Source organism: Microtus ochrogaster, chromosome 4 (genome assembly GCF_000317375.1).
Source record: "Microtus ochrogaster isolate Prairie Vole_2 chromosome 4, MicOch1.0, whole genome shotgun sequence".
NCBI classification, from domain to species: domain Eukaryota; kingdom Metazoa; phylum Chordata; class Mammalia; order Rodentia; family Cricetidae; genus Microtus; species Microtus ochrogaster.
In genome coordinates this window covers 27,609,573-27,635,699 of record NC_022011.1, presented here as the reverse complement: position 1 = coordinate 27,635,699, position 26,127 = coordinate 27,609,573, and the positions used below count along the sequence as shown (strand labels likewise).

Here is a 26,127-nt window from a genome sequence, read left to right as displayed (position 1 = left end):
AAAAAAAAAAAAAAAAAAAAAACCAAAAACAAAAAACACATTTATATTAGGACTCGTGAAAGTAGTGAAATTACAATTAGGAAGTAGCAACAAAAACAATTGTGGTTGGGAACCACAACGTGAGGAACTTAATTAAAGGGTCGCAGCATCAGGAAGACTGTCCTGGGGGTAACACCCTAGCGGGTCATGCCACTACACAAACCCACAGATCAGAGCCCATGTTCTGTGAGGAGTGTGGGACGGCTGGTCCCAAAGACAGTGCATTTGGTAAGAATGTCTGTGGAGGTCTCAGCCATGTCAGCCAGGTCTGGCTGGAGCCCCAGTGAGATGGATTTGTGGGCGCAAGTGTCAGACACTTTTTGCCTCAACTTCCCCCTCCCCACCTGGTGAAACTTCATCAGGCTGGAACACAGCTCAGTCCCATGTACCTGATGGCCAGGCAGGTTTCCAGAACCAAACTCTCATCTGGATGCCCTGGAGGCCATGTCTAAACACAGTGGGGATCCCCACCTCATTCCTCATCTGGGCCACATATATAACCACAGGTATATAACCCTATACAACCATGTCCGAGGCTCCCTGGCCCAATGTGCTAAGATAGTCTCAGAGCATAAGGGGATCCTGTAGTTTCCTTTGACAATAGAAATGCCTGCCCCCAATCAAGACTCCTGCTGTCTGTGCTCTGGCCCCAATTCTTGTCCCACAAATTTCTCCGTACCTCTCCCTACCATACTCTCTGGCCTTGGATAGCACCAGGTTCTTCTCTCCCTCTCCCCTCCCCCTTCGTCTCCCTTGGAGAGAGCACCCAGCCCTGCACAGGGCTCCCAGCTGATCCCAAGCAAGCCAACACCTGCCTTGCTCACCTCTCTCCAGAAAATAAAGAGGGTCCCTCCTATGATGACAGCAGCTGACATGAGGACCTTCAGGATCAAGGCTCTGTTCAGGATGCTGTCCCCCATGCTCCTCGGAGGCCTCCGCAGGGCATCTCTGTCCACAGGCTCCACCCCCAGGCTGTGCAGGACAAGGCAAGTGATGTTTTAAAATAGCAAAGGTCACTGGAAGCCGGGCTAGGGGGCACACACCTGCAATCCCAGCTTTCTGGAGGCTGAGGCAGGAGACTCAGAGTTCAAGGCCAGCCTGGGTTATATAGTGCGCCCTAAACCCGCCTGAATCAAAGAGGGAGGAAGAGGGAGAGCCTGCCTCAAAAATCAAAAAGGGACACCTGAGACCCGTACCTCAGCCTTGACGATTGTCGCCTGTGAGCAGGGCTGTTCTTGTCCCCCAGGTGACTATCCTACTGTTAGCCATAGCTCTCCACCCATCTGTCTCCAAGGATCTAGAAGCCAGAGCGCCTAGCAGGAGCCAACACTGGGCTTTGTCCCTCCCCATGTCATGGCCTTCTAACCCCCATGTAGTTCCCTCTACCATGAGGGGTCCTAAGTGGGGCCTGGAGAAACAGGACCCAGCTCTGCCCCCCCAGGGTCTACTGTGTCAGATGCCCATTTATCACTCAGGAACATCAGGAGGCCCAGTTGCACATGGAGACCTGGGAGCTACCTCACCTGCTCTCTCTCTCTCTCACACACAGGGAGGCTTGTGGAAGCAGCAGCCCTCACTAGGCTCTGGTCTTTCCTCTGCATACCACAGCCGATGATTACAGCAATGCTAACAGGAACATTAGCCGCGTTTGGAATGATACCTCCCTGTGTAAGCAGCCAAGGCTGCTGGGCACACAGGTCTCCTATGCCACTGATGTGTTCATGAGCATCTATAACATGCAAACACCATCCTAAGGGTCAAGGGGCATCAAGTCCATAATAACCAACCACAGTGAGGATGGATCTAATCAATCAAAACAAGGATACTTTCCCCTTTAGGGAAAAGCATTGGCAGATGCCCAAGGATGAGGCCGCCATTGTTAGAGTGATCAGGGAGGTCTTCTTGGAGGTGGTGACCTGACTATAGAATGGGATGGAGCCATGGGCTCCAGGAGTTCACTGTAACTCAGGGAGCACAAAGCTCCATCTCTGCATTCCATTCTGCCCTTCAGGAAGCTGCTCATAAGCAGCCTGGAGATTCCTTTCCCAGAGGAAGCTCACATGGTCCTGCCTTCAGCCTTACCTCTGTGCTGGCGGTCCATCCATGATGATGTTCACCCACAGGATCTGCATGGCGTTGAGGGGGCTGGGCAGGTTGCACACGGTGGACAGGGTGATGAGGCTCAGGGCTGCAATGCTCCTGCAGGGCGAAGGCAACAGGCAGCCCCTCAGTGCGTGCACCGGATGTGGCACCCGCTCACTACAGGGTACCAGCTGCCTCTGCTTACGTGCTCAGCTGGAAGCGGACAAAGTTCTTGATGTTGTAGAAGATGCCTTTGCCTTCCTCCACCGCGCTCCTGAAAGGGAGGCAAGAGTGTGGGTGCCCAGGAAAGTCCTGGTGGGGGTAGGAGTGGCCAGCCTATGTGCAACAGTGCCGGGAACCCTTGCTGACACACCTGGGACACACTGATGGGGGTGGTGGCAGCCTCTTTTGTACAAATCCTGTGTGTGATCCCTTTCAGCTGGAGCCCCGGGGCCCTGCCTGTGCTCAGAATGCTGAGTGTACAATCTACCTGCGGTTCAGCACAGCAGAGTGGAAGAAACCCAAGCTCCACTCGCTGGGGGCAGGACAAAAAAGGGTGTGAGAGGTACAGAGGCATCACCGTCCATCTGTCCTGTGTGTACCTGTGTAGTTTATGTGTTGGAACATGCGTGTGGAGGCCGTAAGGACACCCTGGATGTCCGGCTGCCTCTCTAACTTCCTCCTTTGAGTCAGTATTTCAGAGTCTGGAGCAAAGCCCCCGGGATTCTCCTATCTCTGCCCCGCACAGTGTCAGGGTTACAGGCATGCTCCTAGGGCTGTGTCCGTGGGACAGACACACATGCACACACGGAATCATTCATGGAAGAGTCTTTAGTGGCAGAGAAATGTTGCTACACCAGTGCCTCTGCTATTATTAAAAACACGCTTCCAAATGTTCTTCTGTACACTAGTTACCGTGATTTACTTAAGATTAAATCCAGAAAAAGGCAATTTTAATCCTCCTGTCTGGGCCTCCAACTGGGACTTTCATTTGTGCAGGTGTGCACACATGGGGACCAGAGGACAGCCTGGTGTCATCCCCAGGAAGGCTGTCCTTCTCCTTTGACACAGGATCTCTCACTGGCCTGGAGCTCACCCATCGGGTGAGGTTGGCTAGCTAGCAAGCCCTGGGTCGGCCTGTCTCCTCCACAGCTGTAGGGTCAGCAGCCTGTACTGCCCTACCTGCGTTTTCACGTGAACTCAGGGTGTCAAACTTGACTCCGCATGCTTGCAGGCCAAGCACTTTGCCGACCGAGCCATCCCTCCAGCCCCCAAACATGATTTTTAACAGCTGTCCCTTGTGACTAGCTGGTCAAGTGACTCTAGGCTTTCTTAATATCCCACAGTAATGAATGACAGGATGACCTTATTTTGAGAAGGTCCATACATTTAGAGTGGGCTTATCATTACAGCGATAACCTTGGGATTCAGCTCTCTCCAGGGAGTTCCCTGAACCTCAAGAAAGCCCTGCCATATCCACTACAGTACATCCTGGGGATGCCCATGATAGCAACTCACATAATGGTTGAGAAGTCGTCGTCCACCAGAATCATGTTAGCGGCCTCTTTGCTGACGTCCGTCCCTGTCTGGCCCATGGCGATCCCGATGTCCGCGGACTTGAGGGCAACGGAATCATTCACGCCATCCCCCGTCATGGCCACAATCGCCCCTGACTCCTGCAGTGCCTTTGGGAAGAGCAGGTGATGAAGGATGCAGCCCGAGGACTCTCTCAGACTTTCATGATGCCCTGCCTGGTGTTCCACGGGGCCCCATCCCCTGGACTCTGGGGTCAACTGGCCTAGAGCCACAGTAGCTCTGCTGCAGTGGCCCTGAGGGTGGGCATGGCCCTGAATCTACAAAGCAAGTGGCAGCCACCATCCTGGCCTCACAGGCTGCTGTGACACCCTGGCTAGGATAGCAGATGTGAGTTGTAAAAATTGCATATTTCTGGGCTGGCAAGATGTCCCAACAGGGAAAGGAGCTTGCCACCAATCCTGATGACCTGACTCATATAGTCACATGGTTAATAGAGAACTGGCCCCCACAAGGTGTCACCTGACCTCCATACATGCACTGTGGTCTGTGTGCACCCATATTCATAGATACAAAATTTGTTCATTTTTTTTTTTGGAACAGTCTGTTGTTTTTTTTTTTTTTTTTTGTGTAGGCCAGGCTTATCCTGGAACTCATGGTCCCCCTGCCTCAGCCTCATGAGTACTGGAATGACAGTTGTGAGCCACCATATGGGGTTGGCATTTATTCTTCATCACTAAGAACTAAACACCCCAGAACCCTCTCAAAGAGCTCAGCAAACTGCCAGGCACAGATGTGGGGAAAGCTCTGGAACTCACTGGTTTCTGGTTGTCAAAAAGGAGCCACGGGAATATTTTCTCTTTATGTTATCTAATTCCTAGGGCTGTTCCCAGTGTCTGTGGACAGTGGTCCCCAACTTCCCCACAACCCCATAAGAGGACCCACCCCTGTTTCTACTGTGAAGTGGCTAGCAGCCTGCCCCCTTGGACTATCCTGGTCACTTGGCCAGCTGAGAGCCTGCCCCCCTGAACGGCCCCTGTCATATGCCCCATTACCTTTATGATTTTAACCTTGTGCTTCGGGCTGGTCCTGAAGAATATAGACACCTGGTACAGGGAGTCAAAGAGTCATCTGGGACATAGGAGCTGGAGGACCTCTCCATCCTGTCCCGTCTGCCCCCCCGGAAGAACCCACCTGCCTCACTCGGGCAGCCAGTGCATCCTGCTCCATGCCTTCCACCTCCTCCCCAGACATGGCTCGCAGCTTCTCGTTGCATAGGCCGATGTTTCTTCCTTTGGGGGAGGAGTTAGGGCTGAGGAACACCCCAGGATCCCCACTGTGGTCCTGTCCCACCCAGCACCAGCATGTGACAAACCTGACTTTAGCCCATATCCAGTCAGTGTCTGGTAACCATGGTGAACCTATATTTGCCCATGATAACAAAACTACGCAAAAATGGGCTTCCCTGAAGCCACAATGCTGAGGAGTATCACTGGCACCTCTGGGACTCTGACTGTGACCTCCCAGCACTGGGCTGACTTGGGCAAAGCCAACAAGACAACTCTTGATGGGAATGATTAGAGGTGGCCTGCCGGTCCACCGCTGATGAGCGCCTCCATGCCTTTTCAAAGATACCCAGCCAATGGAGGAAGCCAGACTGGACCTACAGGGTGTGGGATGTCACCTGTGCGATGAGATTACACTTAAAAGCTCCGAAACACACAGTAGGCCCTTAGTTTACATGCGGACTTTTCCCCCATTTTGGACACAAGCTGAAGCAGGGAGCCCAGGTCTCCACAGCTCAGAGCCCTTTCAGTTGGGCATGAGGCCCCTCCACTCCTGGCCCCTCATCCCAGTTACCTATGGCCCAGGCTGTCTCTAGGGCGTCTCCTGTCACCATCTTCACTGACACACCAGACTCGGAGAGGACCTGGACCGCTTCCTTCACACCAGCCCTCGGCGGGTCGATGATGCCAACAAGACCCAGGAACGTCAGTCTCCCCAGCTCAGGCCCAGATGCCAGGGCCAGCACTGTAGGAGACACAAGGACAGGTTTCTGGGGACTGGTGACCACCTTTGGTCCTAGCAAGCCCTGCTGTGACCCTCCGAGGAGCATAGGTGCACTGGATAGGGAGGGAGGGGTATGGGATACAGGCTGATGGTCCAGTGGAAGCCCCCGGGAGATGGCAGACAGGCATCTGGGACAGCCTCGCCTGCCAAGGGCTCAGTGCATGCTGTCTCCAGAGTCAGGAGGTTGAGGTCATGAATAGGAGAAACCTGGCTCTTCTCCCAGCCCTGCCCCCATGGAATACAAGTATTCCAGAGTGTTCTGAGATGTTTTCTCCAACAAGTGACGGGGTGACAAATGGCACAAGAGTTTTAACATCAGCCTGATGGGGAAGACCCTGACTCTGCCCCTGAGAAAGCTGTAGATGCCCAAAATGGACCATCTCCCATCATCTAAGGGGTCTGGGTTTTCGTGGCAGAAGGTACGGGATGAAATCGTGCCTGAAATCAGTGCACACAGCACAAACTTCACATGCCCTAGAGAATCTGGCAAGCAGCACTTCCTCCATACACAAGCCACCCCTAGATTAGCGGGTGTTGTGGGTGGCTAGGGGGGACTAGGCACTTCAACTGTGTAGTTTCACGTTGGGAGTTGCTTGTTGGTCCACCCCTGCCTGCTTTTTGGCCGGTGGCAGATTCACCCAGGACCCTGCTCCCATGCATCCTAGCGACACTACAGGCCAACGCAAGGCCCCAGTGGACAAGGGAGGAGGCCATGGTACCAACCCCGCAGTCCAAGCGAGCCCATCTTCTTCTCTTCCTGCAGCCAGCAGGACTTCTGTTGGGGCGTCAGAGGCAGGGGGATGCCCCCATTGTTGTACATGCTGCAGTGACGGATCACTTCCTCAAAGGCCCCCTTCATGAAGAAAATGTCTTCCCGGTCCTTGGAAAAGAAAAGGAAAACAAAACCCACTGCCATTGGGTGCTTCCTGCTGCATAGACAATTGCCTCGCACGTGAGCCCATACCAGAATCTCCGCAACACACGGTCCACGCCTGGACTTTCCAACGCAGGTTAATAGAAGCCTGAGACTCCACATTGCTAATCCCCAGGGACGCAGGTGCGGCTGGGTCAGGGCCCCCACTATGAGCACCAGGGGTCAGAATGCCAGGTTCATGGCTGTCACCTCACTGGAAGCTCTCAGAAGGTGCTGGGCATGCCATCCTCTCCCCCCATTGCGCCTTACTCTGGTAAGGGAGGGAGGTGTGCTCCGCCATCCCAGCTCTCAATGCTGAGGCAGGAGCCTTCCAGGACAGCCTGGCACCACAGTGAGACTGTCTTAACAACAGCCAAGCTCACCTCATTCTTCGGGCTGCACCGCACGGCCATCCACTTCTGCTCTGAGCTGAAGGGAATCTCCTTTCTCCGTGTGTAGGAATCTTTGGCGTCACCTAAGTTCATCTAGGGTATAAGAGGGGATGTTTTCAGGGAGTCACCCCAAGCCAGGCTGTATGCCCCTGGTTCCCAGCCTTCCTAATGCTGCAACCTGTCACACAGTTCCTCCTATTGTGGTACCCCCCCCAAACATAAACTTACTTTCGTTGCTAATTCATAACTGTGATTTTGCTACTGTTATTAATTGGAAATTGGAAATACGTGTTTTTTAATAGTCTCAGGTAACTCCTGTGAAAAGGTCATTTGTGCCCCCACTCCTGAAGGGTTGTGACCCACAGGTTGAAAACCACTGCAGTAAATTAAACTCTGTATAAACCAACATCCAAACTATAGAACCCCAAGCAGTAGCTACAGGAAGGCTGTCTGTTTTCAAATGTCTCACCCAGGAACCTTTCTTTTCTCTTGACCCAGAAGCAAGTCTTTGCCTCATTGCCTTTAGAAACTCCTGAGGAATGAGGACATTTGGGGAGGTGCAGCCTGGGGCCCGCAGGACCAGCACCTGTGTGGTCTTTGATGACTTCGGGGCCTATTGCTCACTAAACTAAAACTCAGGACAAACTCGGTTTTCCAAAAGCAAACCAATGTTAGCCAGGCATCTCATGCATTAGAAACAGTGTTTGGGAGAGAAAGGAATCCCAGAACTCTGGTGAAAGTGGAACTGGCTCAGGGAAGGAGGGGGCTCTGAGAACCCTGCTCCCCACTGAGACAGGGTCTTGCTTTGTAACCCTGCCTGGCCTGGGATTTGCTATGTAGATCAGGCTGGCCTTGTACTTAGAGAGATCTGCCTAGCTCTGCTTTCCCAGTGCTGGGATTAAAGGCGTGTGCCACCATGTCTGGAAAGAGTCCCTACTCCCCATCCACCTCAAAGCACAGCTATGCCAGCAGCCCCCGCAGTGGCCAACGGTGGCTGTGCTGTGCAAGGCTGTCCTCTGAGAAGGGTCGCCATCAGCATCCATCTGAGAAGCTGGGACTCATCCCCGGAGACCCTCAGAAGGAGGGGTAGAGAGGGCATCAGACCCTCACCTCCTCAACCCTTCCTCGGCTGCAGCAGCAGCCGACATGCTGGAGTATGCAGAAGGCAGAAGTTCCCCTGCAGGGAGCACAACAGATCAGGGCTGGGCTCCTTAGGGATGTGGCTGTTTGGGGTCCCCATACATACTATTTTGAGCAAACCCAAAAAAGTCATCCACCCGTCAAGCTGGGCTTGGGTGGAATTGATGCTTTTGGGGTGTCCTATCTGGGTGAATAGATATTTGTTTGTGTCACCCCAGGAGAAGATGACAAAACATGGAGATGTAATGACCAGCAGGGTGTGGTGGCACGTGCCTGTGATCATAGCTTCTCAGAGGCTGAGACAGGATTGTGAGTTCAAGGCTGATCTGGGCCACACAGCAAGGGCATTTCTCAAAGTAAAAAGGGCTGGAGTTTGGCTTAGGCAGCCACGGTGCCCTGGGTTCCACTCTCACTCCTGAGAGCGGTGTGAAAGAGGGGCAGGCAGATCACAAGGATGATGTCTAGGGCTGGGGAGATGGCTCAGCAGGTAAGAGGGCTTGCTGCGCAAACACGAGGACCTGAGTTCAAATCCCCAGAACTGTGTGGACTAGTCAAGGTTCTCTAAAGGAACAGAACTGATAGAATCAAGATAATTACATGGAAAAAAGAAAGGAAAGAAAACACGAATCTCTGTTTAATATGTGTGTATATATGCATGAGTGTTCATAAAAATGTGACAAAACATTCAATTATAATCCTTGTTTTATATATTTATTATAGTGTTATTATTTATATTATTTAATTATATTTAGATTATTGAATATGTTAAATTATAATTAATATTTATAAATTATAGTAATTTATAATTATATGTTATTTACTATAATTACAGAGTTATTATATATTGCTGATTTATTATAATCTGTAATTGGTCACATGGCCTTAACTAGTATTTGTTTTTTTTTAAAGATTTATTTATTTATTATGTATAGAGTATTCTGCCTACATATATCCTATAGGCCAGTAGAGGGCACCAGATCTCATTACAGATGGTTGTGAGTCACCATGTGGTTGCTGGGAATTGAACTCAGGACCTGTGGGAGAGCAGTCAGTGTTCTTAACCTCTGAGCCATCTCTCCAGCCCCCTAACTGGCATTTGTAACTATTTTCCTCTACTACCCATTCTGTATCTCCTTTACCCTCAGCAAGCACCTCAACAGGTCTTTCCCTGGAGGAGTTACCCACACCTTTATTCCTGATGGGGCTGTACCCTCTTCATCCTGCCTGAATTACATTGTAGTTTCCCATTGACTTTAATCACAAGACATGGTGGCACCAAGCGATGCCCTATAGGATCCTCTGCACGCCAGACGTAATCGTTCTCACCTCCATTGTGGAGAAGCAATCCAATTTCCTCTTGGTAATCAGGATCCTATTGCCACTGCTGTTTCTTTCTTAGCTTGTCTGCTTCAGGGCACCAGAAACCCAAAGTGGCCCTGGGTTTCTGAGCTTCCAGTTCTATGGAATGTTTGCTGTGTTTCCTGGCAGAAAGATTCCTCCCTTTGGAACCAAAACTTCCAGGCCAGCATGTGGTTATGTGTGCCTGTACCCTCAGTGCTGTTGGAGGACAGGGTGGGTAACAGGAACATGGTTGGGGCCTGCTGGCTGCCAGCCTGGCTTAGGTTCAGCGAGAGACCCTGTCTCAAAGGAACAAGTAGAGACACACAGAGAAGGACACAGATGTCCTCTTCTGACCCTGTTGAGGACTGCAGATCATCAGACTCTGAATTTTCTATGACCCTTTGCCTGCCAGAGTAAACAGCTATTCTCCTGTGCTTGCAGCTGCTCTGAGCAACCTATGCTTGCAGCTGCTCTGAGCAACCTATGCTTGCAGCTGCTCTGAGCACGAGACCCTGATGGCAGGGGAGTGGTTTCTGGTGGCTTGCAGCTGCAGGATCTTGAGAGCTAGGGCATGGCCATTAGTCAGGGAAGGTGCTATATAAGCTGCCATCAATATAATGCCAACAATAAAGTTGGCATTCTTGGTGTTCTTGTTTCAAGGATGACGTGTGTGTGTGTGTGTGTGTGTGTGTGTGTGTGTGTGTGTGTGTTTCAATCTCCAAGGCCCTTGCCTGAGTATGCTACAGGCGTAGTACCATAGTACACGTAGTACAGGTGCTACAGGACCGTAGTACACGTAGTAGTACGGACACTACATGACCCCTTACCTTCATGGCCAGCACCATCAAGGCCCCTTCTGTGGGCTGTCCCATCACAGTGTTCTTCCTGATGACAGCGTTGTTGGCGATGCAGCCTGCCTAAAGTGATATTGGAGTATCTGCAGTCAGTACAAGGAACCAGCCCCTGGGCCTTGGGCTCACCCATGCTATGAAAGGTTGGGCACTGCAGGTGTGGCCTTAGAGCTGGGCCAGATAACAAGTTTCCTTCTAATAAATGTATGTCTTAGAAACACACAAATGTGTCACCCCCTGTCCCCACCCCATCTTCAGGCATTGAACCAGGCCTCTCACATGCTAGGCAAGCCCTCTACCACTGAACTGCATACCCCAGGCTTGTTTTTCATTTTGAGATAGGACTTGCTAAGTTGCCCAGGCTGGCCTTGAACTTGTACCCCTGCCTTGGTCTCCTGAGTAGCCGGGATGCCAGGCCTGTCCCACTAGGCTGGGAAATGGCTTAGGAAGAGTGTTGGTTCCAGAAGCGGTCAGGGGAGCACAAGGTGCAGGTGGACCAGGGTCTGTGGTGGGGTAGTGGGGTGATGGTGACAGCAAGTGGATTTCCACTCAGGTGACACTGTGTTCTGGGGCTGGAGAGTGGCACTGGCTGCATGGGAGGATAGGCAGGCATCAGTTAAGCCACAGGCTTTAGGAAAGTGTTCTACAGTACACGGCTAGTTTGGAGAAACATCTAGAAGCCTGACAGAGCGTGGGCGACTGCCACTTCCCTGCCACCCTGGAGCTGATCTCAGCCATCCAGGGACTTCTCTGAGTTTGTTTCTGAGGGGGCTGAGGGAAGGGAAAGCAGTAGAGCGGGGGGGGGGGGGCTGGAGGAGGGTACTGTTCGGGAGGAGGCCCTGACTTCCGGGAGGCCGCTGGCCATGCAGGAAGGGCAGATGGCATACGAGGAGGAGAAACCACACCTGACAATGCCAACAGTAACAGTGGGAAGATCCGCACCCACCAGCCCAGCCAGGCTCTGCCTTCCCTTCGCCCTCCTCCTTCCCATCTTGCCGGGGTGATGTCCGCAGCTGCGACAGCCCTAACTGCTGAAGCTGGTCAGTCACCTCCATCCCAGGCAGGCTGCACACCGTCCCACCATGGCTACCCAACACTCACCTCCACCAGCTTCCCCACCGAAACGTTGCTGAATCCCTGGATCACTTCCTTGGATGGAAGGAGACACACGGCCCCTTCGCCACTGTACCCGACTCCACTGATCTGGAAGGATACGGCAGACTGAGGGTGTTATCGAGACCTGACCCCTAAACCCTGAGTGGTTCCTGTCCCCTCTCCTACAGTCCCATCCATTAGCATATACGTTAGGATGACCCCGCAGACTGTCTGCCGCCCAGGACCTCTCCCTGACAGTAGAGGCTGCGTGCATTATGACCAGCTGCTGCCAGCACTCCCGGTGGAGGCCTTGCTGCACAAGCTGAGGAGCAAAGGGAGACAGCTTGGGAGAAGCCACACCTAAACCAAGAGGAAATATCTGGCCTCTGCAGCTCATAAACCTGTCAATAAAGATAATGCAGCCCGGGGCTGAAAAGCAACCAGCCATGGAATGTTCATAAACCGGCATGACAATGTGCCAAGAAAATAGCATTGAAGGGCCAGGGAGCAGGCTCAGTGGTAGATAGGAGTGCTTACTGGTCTTGTTCAGTTCCCAGCATCACCACTAGATGGCTCCAAACTGCTTGTAGTACCAGCTTCAGGGGCTCCAACACCCTCTTCTGGCCTCCACAGGAACTGTACCTATGTGCCTACGGTACCAGCACACAGGCATATAGCCATAAACATAAACAAATATCTCAAAAAAATCTTTAAAAAGTAAAGAAACGTTATTGAGGGCTGGAGAGATGGCTCAACGGTTAAGAGCATTGCCTGCTCTTCCCAAGGTCCTGAGTTCAATTTCCAGCAATCACATGGTGGCTCACAACCATCTGTAATGAGGTCTGGTGCCCTCTTCTGGCCTGCAGGCATACACGCAGACAGAATATTGTATACATAATAAATAAATAAATTTAAAAAAAAGAAACGTTATTGACAAGAGAAGGCCATCACCTGTGGGCTCCTGTTTCCTCACCCTTTGCTCTGGAAAGGTCTGTGGAAAAACACCCAGACTCAAAATTGCTGGTTAAGGGAGCGTGCCATTGTGCCTTGAGAGAGACAGAGAGGCACAGACAGTGACTCAGGGTCAGTTTGTCATGGGTGGTGACAGGTACTTCTGTAGCTTTTAAATTTTTTAACGAGCTGGACATGGTGACTCACGCCTGGAAATCCCAGCATATGGGAAGCTGAGACAAGAAGATTGACCGCCATCTCTAGGACAACCTGGACTACATAATGAGTTCCAGTCCAGCCCAGGCTACAGAGTGAGCCTGTTTCAAAAACCCAAATGCAGCAGGGCCTAGTGGCCCAAGCCTATAATCCTAGGTTATTGGAGAGCAGAGGCAGGCAGCTCTCAAGTTCAAAGTCAGCCTGGATACAGAGTAAAACTTTGTCTTCAGACGAGAGTGAAGAGTGAGCTGGGAAGAGTGAGCTCAGTGGTAGAGGGTTTACCCAGCATGCCAGGCAATCCCCAGAACCACAAAAGCCGGGTGAGCTGTTAGTGAAGGGCTGGGAATGTGGTTCAGTCGTATAGTGCCTGACTAGCATGGAGGAGACCCTTGGCTCCATCCTGCAAAACCATAAAAAATAAATATGCTAATTAAGAATCAAAGAGGACATCTCAAATTAAAGGTCACAATCCTTTCTCAGGCAGACCTCCAAAGTGTTTATTTCTTCCTTGCTCATCTAAGAGAATCTGCGTGATCTCCCTGGGGAGGAGAAGGGCTATCAGGGGACACCTTGGTCTCCTGCCCTGTGAGATAGCACCAGGCTCACCTCAGCATGGAACCCATCGGAAGTGACGAGCTGGGTCGCTGTCATTTCGTTGGCTGTCAGAGTGCCTGTCTTGTCAGAGCAGATGACGTTACAGCAGCCTGGCACCATGAGAATAGGTTTATAGAGATGAATTATCACCGCCAAGTCTGGGACTCATGCAACACTCTTGAATGAGCAATCCCAACCCCACACGTCAACCTGACTCAGATTGCATTGGCGTGGGGAAGCCTCACCGAGGGTCTCCACGATGGGCAGCTTCTTCACAATGACCCGCTTCTTGGCCATCCGCAGCACCCCCAGGACCAGTGTCACCATGACAACGATGGGCAGCCCCTCTGGGATGGCCGCCACAGCCAAGCTGAGTAGAAAAGTCGAACCAGAGTTAATACACCAAAGGGTGATGTCATCTCAACCGAAACCGGTGACGATGCTTTCTTCTTAGTGAATCTTGTCCTTGCCCCCGGCGGACAGTCTATTCAATTTCTAATTCCACGATGCACTTGCCCCCATCACTCTTTCTGACCCACCACTTCCCTGGTAAACCACCTCCCCAGCCGGGACCTCTCCAGTCCATCAGGCAGTCAGTCGCATCTTAGTGCGAACTGGTGTCGGTTAAGTCCCTTTACATGACAAACATTCTCATTTCTTAGGGACAGAGTTTCCGGGGAAGCACTTGGCAATTTCAGAGAGTCAGAGAACTAGAAGAAGGGGAAACTGTGGTTGATGTAATATAGGAGAGAAAAGAAAGAAAGGAAGGAAGGAGGGAGGAAGGGAGGAAGGAAGGAAGGGAGGGAGGAAGGGAGGGAGGGAGGGAGGGAGGGAAGGAGAGAGGGAGGGAAGGAAGGAAGGAAGGGAAGAAAAGGAAGCAGCAGGTTTTGGCATGCAGACTCATCTCCAGGTCCTTGAAATTTTAGCTGTCACCTTCTAATGGTTTAGCTTTTAGTCTTGTGGGTACCAAAGAAGCCAAAGCAGTGCAACCCCTTCCCCCCCACCTTTGTGATAGAGTACATCTAATATCTGCTCCTTTCATTCCCCCCCCCCCCAGTGCTGCGATCTTGGGAGAGACCGGCCACACTCACTATCTCAGCCCCCTCCTTTGGCCCTGGAGTGAAGGTGGGGATGTGAGACCTGTAAACACAGTAAACTCTCCAGTATTTTCACTTAGAGGGAACCACCCACAGTAACTTCTAGAAAGGGACTACTTGGGGTGTGGAAGTGACAGGGCAAGCTCTGCTACCTGAGAAGCCACACAGGAGATGAGAGGGACAATCCAAGCCATGTTGAGCAGGTGATCGCCAGGTTGGATCTGTCCAAAGCAAGCTGTCATCCAGAGGGTGAGGCAAGAGTATTGCCAGACCAGCTATCCTTCCCAAGAAACTGGAGGCCAGCTACCATTTTAATAGAGTGACTGTATTTGTCTTTTACAAGATAGGGTCTCACATAGCTCAGGCTGACCTTGAACTCACTTCCTCCACTTCACAAGTGTTGGGGGTGAGAAGTGTGCACAGTCACACTGGCTTCTGTGGTGCTGGAGTGGAACCCAGGGCTGCCTGCATGCTAGGCAAGTGCTTGACCATGAGCTGTCCAGCCTCACGAGGACTGAATTTTAAAGCGTTGGTAACAAAAAAAAAATTAAATATAACAGAATTCAGATTAAAAGCCCTTTCTGGCTACATTGATGCAGGGGCAGCTTTTTGCCTTCTGTCCTCCCTCAGGCTGAGGTGCTAAAGGGGCAGACGTGAACTCATCACGAGGACCTGACTCTTGCGGGTGCAGAGGGAACACTCAGCTCAGGCTAATGAAAAGTCAGAAAACTTGGTGGGGGCTCACAGGGCGCTCTCATCACCCAGGGGACCTCGCTGCGTTAAATGGTGAAGGCTGTCACTATTTGGTGTCCCACTGAGAAAGGAAGAGAGAGGGTGGTGAAACGGTTTAGGCGATAAAGGACACCTGCTAACAAGATCTGACGGCCTGAGTTCCATCCCGGGGAACCATGCGATGGAAGGAGAGAATTGAGTCCTGTTGTTTGTCCCCTGACTGCCACATGTGCACCCCCGCTCCAAACAAATAAATGTTAAAAAAAAAAACCAAAACAAAACCCAGTGCTATGTGTGTTGTAGCACAGGGTTTCCGATCACACCAGACTAAGCTGCCTCCTGGATAAGTGTGGTGGCTCCCACCTGCAATCCCGGCACTCAGGAGGTCAAGCCAGGGGATCACCATTAGCGAGCCTGAGGCCAGCCTGAATGACATTGACAGATCCTGGTCTTTAAAAACACAAAGCAGAAAAGGAGGGAGAGGGAGAGGGAGAGGGAGAGAGGGAGAGAGAGAGAGAGAGAGAGAGAGAGAGAGAGAGAGAGAGAGAGGATATAAATAGTGACCTTTCACCTGGAGACAATGGGCTATTCAGAGACAAGTTATATAAAACAAGATTACTGAATTTGGTCAAGGAGGTTGGAGTGAGGGGTGGGGGCGTTTCCATGGTGACAGTGAAACCAGCTTCCTTGGTTTTATGACCCAGGCTGGCCAGACCAGCTAAGCAAACATTTACATTAGATTATGAGGGGGACACCCCCATATGTCAAGGGATGGGCTCTGTGCGCACACCTGGATATGTTCATAGCAATAAAAAATTAATCCACAAACTAATAAAGATTAGGAGTGGTCAGGAATGGCAAGTTCCTTGGGTCATCTTAAATGACACTCCGGCCACCAGGGCCTAAGGTGAAGTTTTTAGAAGAACAACACTCTGCTTTTATTTATTTTGGAAAGTTTCCTCGCTATTTCTGCCTTCCGATTTGGTGGTTTGGGGTGACTAATCCATCACAAAAGCCTGGAGGTTTTACCTATCCAGTGTCCCAGGGGAAGGAACAGGTTCTTGCCCAGGTGCGCCATGAGCCATGTGGGGCGGACCAATGGGGACACTGGGGTTTTGTTCTTTGCCCTTCAGGCGTGATGCCTTTTTAGGCTCCTGCAACTTCTGATGGCTTATAAGATGAGAAAAAAAATACAGAATAGTAATTGTTTGTGTTTAGGGTGTGGAGGGGATGAGGCCCAGTGCCCTGTGCATACCAGGCAAGTCCCATACCCCCACACTCTGTACGGCCAGGCTGCACCCTTCTGTGGAGGGTGGCGTTCCAGCATCTTGACCCCCCGAGGGCTCTGCTTTCTTCAGCAGCCCCTCCAGGATCCTCCTCCTCTGCCTCTCTCCATGGCTTCAACATCAGGGCACTGTTGAGGGTTGAGAGCTGCACCTCTGGTTCTGCTAGTGCAGGGCCTGGCTGGGGGAGGTTCTAATCCCAGTTACAGTTATGGAGTATGTCCTGGGACAGGCACCTTGGTACTTCTGGGAGCTTGTTAGAGACTGCATCAGGTGTCAATGGTGTCCTCCTAGCGGCGCTGGTCTGCTATGCACTATCCTAACCCAGGGCCTTTATACCTGCTTGCTGCTTCCTTCCTGCCTGGTGATCTCTTCCTGCTATTCTCTTAACTGGCCCTTCTCAACTCCCTGCTTCCAATATCACATAGAAAATATCCTTGACTCCCTTCCCAGTTCCACACCCCTCCCTGTTCCCTCTCAGTCTCTCTCACGGCCAACACTTCCCATGGGGTATCAGCACAGCACAGATGCTAAGCTATAATTGCATTGTTAACCCACACTTAAATTGCTCACAATCACTTTCTCTACCAGCCTGAAAACCCTGTGAGGGCCCAGGCCTGTGGCTCAATCAGTGCTTTGATGATGTAACAAATTGTCCAGCAATGCTTGGTCAATATTTGTGGCCCGACGGCTGCCAGCTGTCTAGGGTGTGAACAGAATCTTAGCAAGTGAAGGGTCTTATCCTGCCTAGAGGCACTGTGAGAAGCGGTTCAGGGTCTCTCCTCCGCTCCTGGAATCTGCAGCCATGGGCAATGGTGGAACCTGAATCTCAGTTTCCCTACTTATAAGGTGGAGCATGTGTGACCCCGAGGAACTAAGCAAGAACCAGCTAGGAGCTCCTGTGTCTTGTCCCAGCATCAAGAGATCCAGACTCCCACTCCTGGGAGTCTGAAACCCAAAACCCTGGGTTCAATTCCCAGCAAGGCTTAAACCAACTACGTGCAGGGTGATCAGAACTTCAAGGCCATCCTTGGCTACATAAGACGTTTAAAGCCAGGCTGGGCTACACGAGATCCCGTCTTAGAGACGGAGAGATGGATTGTTCAATCCAGGTCCTTGCAGATGTAATCAAGTCAAGGTGAAGTGCTGTACCCATCTTCTGCAGAGCAGGGATGGAAGCCAGGGCTTTGCGCATGCCAGGTACCTGCTCTGTCACCACCCTACTCCCTGGTCCCAGTTAGAGTGGTCTGGATTGATCGCTTGATTGGATGGAGAAACCATGAAGAGATTGGTTTGTCGTGCCTCTGGCCATGTGTGAAAGAGCCACCCTGTGTGTGTGGGGGGGTGCCATCCCAAAGGGAGCAGATGGAATGAAGGGGAGAGGAGGAAATCAGGAGCACCACATGCCTCCCTGCTTTCTGCTGCTATCCTGTCTTGCTCACCACAGGAGCCAGGGGACCTTGGGAGGAACCCTCTGAAACCTTGAACCAAAATATGTTGTTGCTCCCTTACTTCCTCCTTTCCTGAGGCATTTTGCCACAATATAACAAGGTGGCACCCTGCCCATGCTTGAGGCACAGTGGAGGCCCAGGCCCTCACCTCAATAGATCCAAACCCTTAGTGATGAGGGATGAAAAGCAGACCCTATGTTCTATAAAGTGCACCCCTCCCACATGCTACGGGAGACCCGCTTTGCTGGGGTCAAGAAGTGCCTCCGTCTCCTGGCCTGCCCTGCAGTCTGCACCCACTCTGCTGGGGGAGGGGCTTGGGAGCCTTAACAACGAACCTGACCCCGATAGTGAACATGCTGAGAAGGGGCTTGCCTTGCATCCAACCGACCAGCATCAGGAGACCTGTAAGAGATGAGGACTGCGTCAGTCTGGGCCACTGTGCACACCCCAGTGCCTCACCATGCTTTTAGCCCACTTCCTGAGGGGCCCTCTGGGACCTCGAATGCTGGAAATAAGTAGCCGCCTCAGAAGCTTGAGGTTTCTGGGCTGGAGAGGAAGGATGGCCTAGCACGCACGAAGCCCTAGGTTCAATCTCCAGAATGGGGGAAGGTGGGAATGGTTCAAAGGGAATTAAACTGGATATGTAGGCATGGTGGCTCCTACTTATAATCCCAACACTCAGGAGGCTGAGACAGGAGGATGGCTGGCAAGAGTTTGAGGTCAGCGTGGACCTTGTTTCAAATGAACCAAAGCAAAGAAATAAAAAGAACCCACAATCACTCACCTTTTTTTGTTTGTTTGTTTTGTTTTGTTTAAAGAAAACACATTCTACTGGAGGGGGAAAAATCCTGTTTTATTCTTTCAGAAAGGATTCCTGTCTAGTTTAGGTTGAAGACACTCATCACCAGTTCACCCTGGGCCATTCCTATCTGTAATCTGTGTTACTCCTGCCGGGGTGAATAAGCCTCTGTTGCTTCTGCTTCCTCTCTCTCTCTCTCTCTCTCTCTCTCTCTCTCTCTCTCTCTCTCTTGCTCTCTCTCTTTATTGCTGGGGCTGGAACCCAGAGTTTTACGCACACCAGCAAACTCTACCACAGAGCCACACCCCAACCCCTGGGCCGCTGTTTCTTAAATATGTTTTATGTCCTGATTGAATTTCCTCTTCCTCCTTTGCCAATCAGTCATCAAAGGTTTACTAAATACCAGGCATTGTGCTGGGCCCTGGAGGCGTGGGGACAGAAGTGGCCTGAGCCACCACTGGGACCCGTGAACAAGTTCCCGTGATGTTCCAGAGATGCAGAAAAGGACTGGGGTAGCCAGATGCAGCCTCAGTTTCTTTGCCTGTAAATGGGAGCATGACCACAGCTCCCTGTCCTTGCAGTTGACATAAATAACAGAAGGAAGGAGAGGTGGCTTATTGATTGCTCCTTGAAGACTTTCCAAAAGACGCCAGCTTTGCAGTGCAGGACACAGGAAACAGAATGACCTATGCTGGTGTGAGCATGTGCATGTATGTATATGTGGGGGGGGGGGAGTACACAGGACGTGACTGGCCGTGGAATTCAGTCCTCTACCGAAATCTTTGCTGGGACCCAGATGAATTAAGATGAAATGAATTAGGGGGGCTCTGTTAGAAAAGGGAGCTGGACAGGGAGCCCAAAGCCCCCCCCCCCAGAAGCTTCATCTGCCAATACAGTCAGAAGATCCTGGTGCTAACTGGCAAGGCCTTGCAAGGGGTGGCCCTGCGCATCCATCCCATGGCCACCTTCAGGGTCCTGCCATGTTTTTTGAGAAGGGTTTCTCTGTAGCTTTGGAGCCTGTTCTGGCACTAGCTCTGTAGATCAGGCTGGCCTTGAACTCACAGAGATCTGCCTGCCTCTGCCTCCCGAGTGCTGGGATTAAAGGTGTGCACCACCACTGCCTGGCCGACAAATGGGTTCTTACAGCTCTCCAACCAGCCAAACACACCCAGATTTTATTTTGAATATTCCTTTAAAAGTTTTTAAATTACATATATCTTTGTGTGTGCATGTGTATGTTTGTGTATGTGCATACATGCCATGCCTACATATGGCGGTCAGAGGACAGCCTACAGGAGTCAATTCTCTTTCTATCTTGTGGGTTCCAGGAGCTGAGCTGGAATCACCATTGTACTTGATGGCCAGTATCTTCACTCACCAGCCCAGTGGCCCACACCTGGCTTCTTGAATGAGTTCTGAGATTGAAGTCAGGTCCTCATGCTTACAAGGCAGGTGCTTCACGAACCAGCCAACTCCCAGGTCCAACATCATCTATTTGTTGAGTCAGCTTCTCACAGTGTAGCCCTGGCTGGCTCGGAACTCACTATGTCGACCAGGCTGTCCCCAAACCCACAGAGATCTGCCTGCCTCTGCCTCAGAGCGGTGATGGGATTAAAGATGTGTGCCAACATGCCTGGCCTCCATCACCTTCTTTCTCTTTTTTATGTTTCATCTTGTTGATAAGTCTGCTTCTGTCATCTCCCAGACAAGACTCTGCAAGCATGAAGATCTGAGTTCGAACCCTGAGCACCCATCCCACAGAAAAGTTGGGTATGGCTGCCTGTGCTTTTAATTCCGGCACTGTGGGGCAGAGAAAGACGGATCTCTAGAGCTGTTGGGCCAGTTAGAAGGACTGGAAATCTCTCCCTGTCTGGGCTGCAGGTAACAACACAGAGAGTGTGCAAGATCTCCCAGAGGGGGCTCTGTGTAATGCCCTATGGCAGGTAGGGACTATGGAAGGGGTCAGGGCTTGAGTCTAGACCCTGTTGTTGCTCTCCCAACCAATCCGTTCTCTGCCATTCCTTTCTCTTCCTGAGTAAAACATTCTATTTCTCTCACCACACACAAGCCTCTGGTCCAGTTCTTTGTTCCAGTACCCAGAAACCTGGCACTCTCAGCAGGTGCCTTCCCTAATTTGGGTCACGCCACTAACAGTGTAGTTATGGGAGCTAGAAAGGCCATTGAGGATGGATCACTTGCTAATGCCTCTACCTTTTCCTGATCTACTCCAAAGTTGAGAACATCACAGGCCACTGTCTCTGTATCCCGTCCCCCACAACCCAAGAGGTCTGTCAATCACCAGCTAGAGACAGCCCTCAGGGAGGCCGGTTTACCCCAAGTCATTCTAAGGAGGTGGGAGGAATAATTATCCCCTTAAAGACATAATGTACTTTTCCTCCCTGGAAAACCTGCCCTATCCTTCCCAGGGCCTCACCAAGCGACCCCAAATAAGATGGCCACATTTCTGAGTCCTAACTTTTGTTTCTTTTCTATCTCTTTTGGTGGGGGGGCAGGGGTACTGACCAAAGCTAAAACATTTTCTCTGGTGCTTTGGGTTTCTTGTTCTTTCTCTGAAGCCATCTCTGACCAGCTTGCCTGCTGACCTTGGTGGCAGAACGTTCTGGTCTAACTCTAGAAAGACATCTATTTCTGCCTTCCTTTCCCCCTGGAAGATACCCTATTGTTTTCTCTCAAACTCTAATAAAAATGTCCCCAAGCTCCCTCCCAAGATTATTTAAAAATTCTTTTATTACTGAGACTGAGAATCCAAAGAAGAAACCCCAGTTTCCCCAGTAACGAACGTATGGTACCCAACGTGGAGTCCCTGAAATCACCAGCACAGCCTCCTCTCCAGAACCCAGCAGGAAATGACGTCACTCACCAATGATGCCAAAGGAAAAGATAGTCAGCTGCTTGCCCAACTTGTCCATGCTCTTCTGCAGAGGAGTTTTAGGTGTCTGTAGTGTGGGGGGCAGGGCACGGAAGGACAATGGTATGTTAGGACCCATGACTCTTTTGACTGTTCTGAGCGATGGCTATGTGGGGTACACATGCATATATATTTGATAAAATGGTAAGTTTTGTTTTTTTGGGGGGTCACACATGGGGTTCTGAGGACAACTTTTGGGAGTTGTTCTATCTTTCTCACGCGTGGGTTCCTGGGATCAATCTCAAGTCATCAGGCTTGGCAGCAAGTGCCTTTACCCTGAGCTTCTGGCACACATGCTGGCTCACATACTGAAGTCTTCAAATTAAAAACACAAAGCCTGCTTCTATTTCCTGTGGCCTCCAACTTTCCGGGGTTGAGCAGGGCTGACCCTGGCTTAGAACAACTCTGATGAAAACAGTGGCCGCCCCCGGCTCTGCTGCCCTCACCTCTTCCGCCTGCATCATTTTGAACACTTCTCCAAACTGAGACTGTTCCCCGGTTCCGATCACAACTCCCTGTGTGGAAGAGAGAGGGAGGTAACAGGGGGCCTGGAGCTGCAGGGCCAGCACCCAGGCTCTGCTTACCTGACCCTTCCCGCACTGCACCAGCGTCCCCATGAAGACCACGTTGCTCAGGGTGCTGAGATCTCCACTGGCTGCCAGTGGGCTGTCTGTTTTACTGCATGGCTCCACTTCTCCTGTGAAACTGGATTCGTCCACCAGGAGGTCTGTGACCTGGGGGACAAAGGTGAAACTCTGAGCTCCCCTCTTGCCCTTCAGAAGTCTTGAAGCTTGCAACAGTACCAAAAGCCCTGTAAGATGTCAAAGAGGAAGGAGTTTTGGAAACCCAGATTCAGAATCACAGAACCAAAAAAGCTTAGAACTCCAGGCCCCTCCAAGAAGACGCGCAAGTCTCGCGCCTTGTTTAATGCTATTTGCAACATGAGAATCACCAGAAAACATGACTCAGCTGCTCCTTGGAATGCATCTTTGCCTCTCCAAGTACCTGGACCCGCTTCCCACAACTGTGGGAGCCATATGGCATAGTATACGAAGGCTCTACTCTATATGGAGTGAGCATCTCCAGGAGTCTACACGCTGCTATTCAGTTTCCTCTGGGTGGTGTTAATAGGGTGGAACAGGGCCAGCAAGATGGCTCAGCATATGAAGATACAATGCAGAGAGAAAAGCCCTAAGAGGAGGCTGGGAGGATGGACAGACTTGAACTGAGATCTTAGGATGGGAAGGCCAAGTCCATGGGGGGCAGTATACAGGGACACAGACCTCACAGCAGACAGGGCCCCTGCATGAAGACAACAGTGTCCCTGGTGTGGAGGTCAGGCCTGGGTCGTAGCTTGGGCCTTTTCTGCCCCAAACAGCTAATTCCTATTCATTTGACCTCAAGGTTAGCCCCAAAGTGGTTGTTTCCAGGGAGCCCCTCCTGCTGTCCTCAGGCAGGCCTGGTCTCTGGGATCCCCAGGATTTTCCATCATACTTTCCTGACCATCACTGAACAGCTACCTGCAAGGACAGGCTCAGACCTGTTGCTCTGGACACTAAACCCATGCTCAGGGTCAAGTCTGTTCTCTAGTATCCTTGGCACCCAGCATGGTGCCCTGTGCATAGACACCTTAGATCAGCTTGGCCTGGCACCCAGCACAGTGACCTGCATATAGAAACTTTAGATCACCTGGGCCTGGCGGTACCAATCAACCACTCAGAACTTGAGAGGCTGAGGCAAGAGGACCAAAAATTCAAAGCTAGCCTGGACAACTTAGTGAAACTTGTCTCAAAATAAAAGCAAAACAAAGGCAAGAGATGTAACTCAGTGGTACATGGGGGCTTAGTATGCACGAGGTCCTGGGTCCCTGTCTCGGTGCCAGAGGTGTAAGGGAGAGGCCCAGGGATGGAAAGAAAAGCTCGAAGAAGGGTCTTGGGTGTGAACCCTCCCAAGGCATTCATATCCCCATCTTTAGAACATGTGGGTACAGCACCTTGTTTAGCAGAGAAACTTGGCAGGTGTAATAGGCACTCTGAAATCAGGAGGTGATGCTCTGAGAGAGTGGGGGCAATGGTACCCTAAGATCCTTGGGGGAAGACAAATGATCAGAGAGGGACTAAGGGTTGGTAGGAGCCATGGACTGGCACCTCCTATTGCTGGAAAGTTGCTAGTCTCTAGACCTGGGAGAGAGCACGATCTGCCTGGACTTGGACTTTGTTACAGCATCTGCTGGCGTCTGACAGGCTGGAGGGACCTAGAAGGGCAACTGTAGAAGAGGCGGTAAGGACAGCAGATTGGTGCCTCACAGCCTAGGTAGAAAGCTACCCTGAGTGCTCCTCAGGAGGCTGTAGAGCCCTATAGGCCACCAGGGGGGTGACAAGAAGGTCTCAGGTGTCAGCAGGTTCCTTTTTTTTTTTTTTTTTTTTTTTTTTTTTTTTGATTTTCGAGACAGGGTTTCTCTGTGGTTTTGGAGCCTGTCCTGGAACTAGCTCTTGTAGACCAGGCTGGTCTCGAACTCACAGAGATCCGCCTGCCTCTGCCTCCCAAGTGCTGGGATTAAAGGCGTGCGCCACCACCGCCTGGCTGGTTCCTTAAGTACAAACATAGCCACATGTGTTAACACTGGGAAAACGCTCCTACAAAATGTGCCTTTATGCATCTTCAGTTTGAGCCCACATCACAGAGTATGCTGGCCAAGCCAAGACGGCTGTAGCGTTACTGGGGGGCCAAGTCTAGTGGGCCACCACTGTGCACATGGCTCTGGTGACCATGCAGTTTGCAGCGTGTAACCATAAATAGTGGTCGCTTCCCAGGAGCCCTGGACAGAGCATCCGAATGAGGAGGAACAGGTAGTTGTGGGGAGGAGGGCACAATCTCACAGGAATGAGCATAGCCCCAGCATAACAAAGGTGGAGTGCTGAAGGATGGGGTCCATGAAGACTCCCTCCCTTACCAGGTCACATGTGTGCCCCTGTTGCCTCCACCCTCCTGTATGCCTGTTCCCAGTGTTAGGACCCCTTGGCAAAGCTTGCTTGGAGTTCTGACAACTCCATTCAATTGTCTTCATTTTAGTCTCCACAGGGGAAAGAACAGTCAAGAATTTTTGCCTTTGTTCCCACTCAGGGGACCAGAAGGTAAGGCTTTGTGACCCCATGCAGCCATGCACGGACCGTTGTGGGTCCTGTCCTCAGGCTCGTGAGCCTCCTGTGCCCGGAACTCAGTAGTCAGGGCTGGCCACTCCTGAGTCTCGGAGCTTCACTGTCGATAAAGGTGTTTTGCTGTGGATAAACAAAGCTATTGATTGCCCCAGGGAGTTGAAAATGCCAGCAGGGAGATGTGTGGGGCGTGATGGTGTTACTCTCGTGCTGTCGATATGCCCAGGGTGTTACTGAAATGGATCCGAGGCCTCAAGAGCCAGGAGCAGTAGTTAGAGGCTTCAACTCATCTAGAGACCTATGGTCTACTCAGGGCTACAGAAAAGTAAATCACCAGTATCTGGGCCGTTACCGGTTGCGGATTGCCTGACCGCACAATTACTCTGGGCAGTCTGGACAAACGCCAGTTATATCATGAGACACAGGGCTAGGATTTAAAGCCCAGGGTTCTCTTGTCCCATACACCCACTGAGTTTCTTAGGAGCCAGTCAGTGTTCCCATAGTTCTGCAGGCATGAACCCCTTTAAGGCTTCTAACTTCCCCAGACTGCTACCTCCTCCTGTCTTACATATAAGGCAACTGAAGTACAGAGAGGGTAAGCAAAGAGCTCCAGGTTACCCAGGTAGAATTTTAGGTGCCGGGTTCAAAACCAGTCTTAACGTGCAGCTCCTCTCATGGCTCTGCCTCCTTGCCTCCAAGAACAGTCGCAGAAGATGTGACTACTGACCAGCTGTGTGGCGTCCTCAGGATTCCCTCAGTCACCTGCTTACTGAGAGTCCGAAGATTGCACTCTCCTGTTCTTGGAAGAATGTGTCACTCAGGTGACTCTGTCACCCAGGCCCTTCTCCAGAATGTAGCAGCATCACGTCGCACAGCCCCAGGTGTGCTTAACTACTAGATCCTAACTCTGAACCCTTAAGCTGTGGGAGGAGCCAGCCCCATCGGAGTTGCCAAACCAGATCTCAAGGCTGCACTTGATGGTTCTCTGCCTCAGTTTCCCTCCTTGCCATGAAGTCTCCTCCAGTCTTGTCCTGGATGATTTTGCCATTGTAATCTGCTCTATATGCCACGTAACCAGGGCTGGGAGATAGTTTAGTTGGTAAAGTACTGAGTCCTAGACCATAACCAGGGCTGGGAGATAGTTTAGTTGGCAAAGGTCTGAGCCCCAGACCTGTTCAGGAAGAAGAAAAAGAGAAGAGGAGGAGGAAGAAGAGGAAGAGGAGGGGGAAGTGGTGATCATGGCAGCAGGGTGTGGTGGTAAACCCAGAGTTAGGGAGATGGAGACAGATCCCGGGGCTAACTTGTTCAGCAAGTTGAGGCTACTTGGCAAGCCCTGGGCCAGTGACAGACTGTCTCAAAAACCAAGATAGGCAGTACCAGAGAGATGACACCCAAGGTGGCTCTCCAGCCTCTCCTCTCTCTCTCTCTCTCTCTCTCTCTCTCTCTCTCTCTCTCTCTCTCTCT

At 51.3% G+C, this 26,127-nt stretch overlaps 1 protein-coding gene and 1 long non-coding RNA gene across 2 annotated transcripts in view; one reads left to right on the top strand and one right to left on the bottom strand.

Annotated features, from left to right (window-relative positions):
• The window catches only part of LOC113455958, a 6,030-nt gene extending 2,505 nt beyond the window's left edge, over window positions 1-3,525 (top strand). The window contains exon 3 of the long non-coding RNA XR_003376858.1: window positions 2,561-3,525. This is a non-coding gene — a long non-coding RNA (uncharacterized LOC113455958). The remainder of the gene's footprint in view (window positions 1-2,560) is intronic.
• The window catches only part of Atp2c2 (ATPase secretory pathway Ca2+ transporting 2), a 59,155-nt gene that overhangs the window by 2,565 nt on the left and 30,463 nt on the right, over window positions 1-26,127 (bottom strand). The window contains exons 8-24 of the mRNA XM_005345755.2: window positions 22,093-22,242; window positions 21,955-22,023; window positions 21,461-21,536; window positions 18,116-18,182; window positions 13,463-13,587; window positions 13,230-13,327; window positions 11,463-11,564; window positions 10,338-10,427; window positions 7,021-7,122; window positions 6,448-6,604; window positions 5,515-5,685; window positions 4,849-4,946; window positions 4,710-4,760; window positions 3,640-3,806; window positions 2,327-2,395; window positions 2,122-2,238; window positions 864-1,011 (exon numbers count right to left, since the gene is read on the bottom strand). Coding sequence (XP_005345812.1) covers window positions 864-1,011; window positions 2,122-2,238; window positions 2,327-2,395; window positions 3,640-3,806; window positions 4,710-4,760; window positions 4,849-4,946; window positions 5,515-5,685; window positions 6,448-6,604; window positions 7,021-7,122; window positions 10,338-10,427; window positions 11,463-11,564; window positions 13,230-13,327; window positions 13,463-13,587; window positions 18,116-18,182; window positions 21,461-21,536; window positions 21,955-22,023; window positions 22,093-22,242 — 1,857 coding nt within the window. The remainder of the gene's footprint in view (window positions 1-863; window positions 1,012-2,121; window positions 2,239-2,326; window positions 2,396-3,639; window positions 3,807-4,709; window positions 4,761-4,848; window positions 4,947-5,514; window positions 5,686-6,447; window positions 6,605-7,020; window positions 7,123-10,337; window positions 10,428-11,462; window positions 11,565-13,229; window positions 13,328-13,462; window positions 13,588-18,115; window positions 18,183-21,460; window positions 21,537-21,954; window positions 22,024-22,092; window positions 22,243-26,127) is intronic.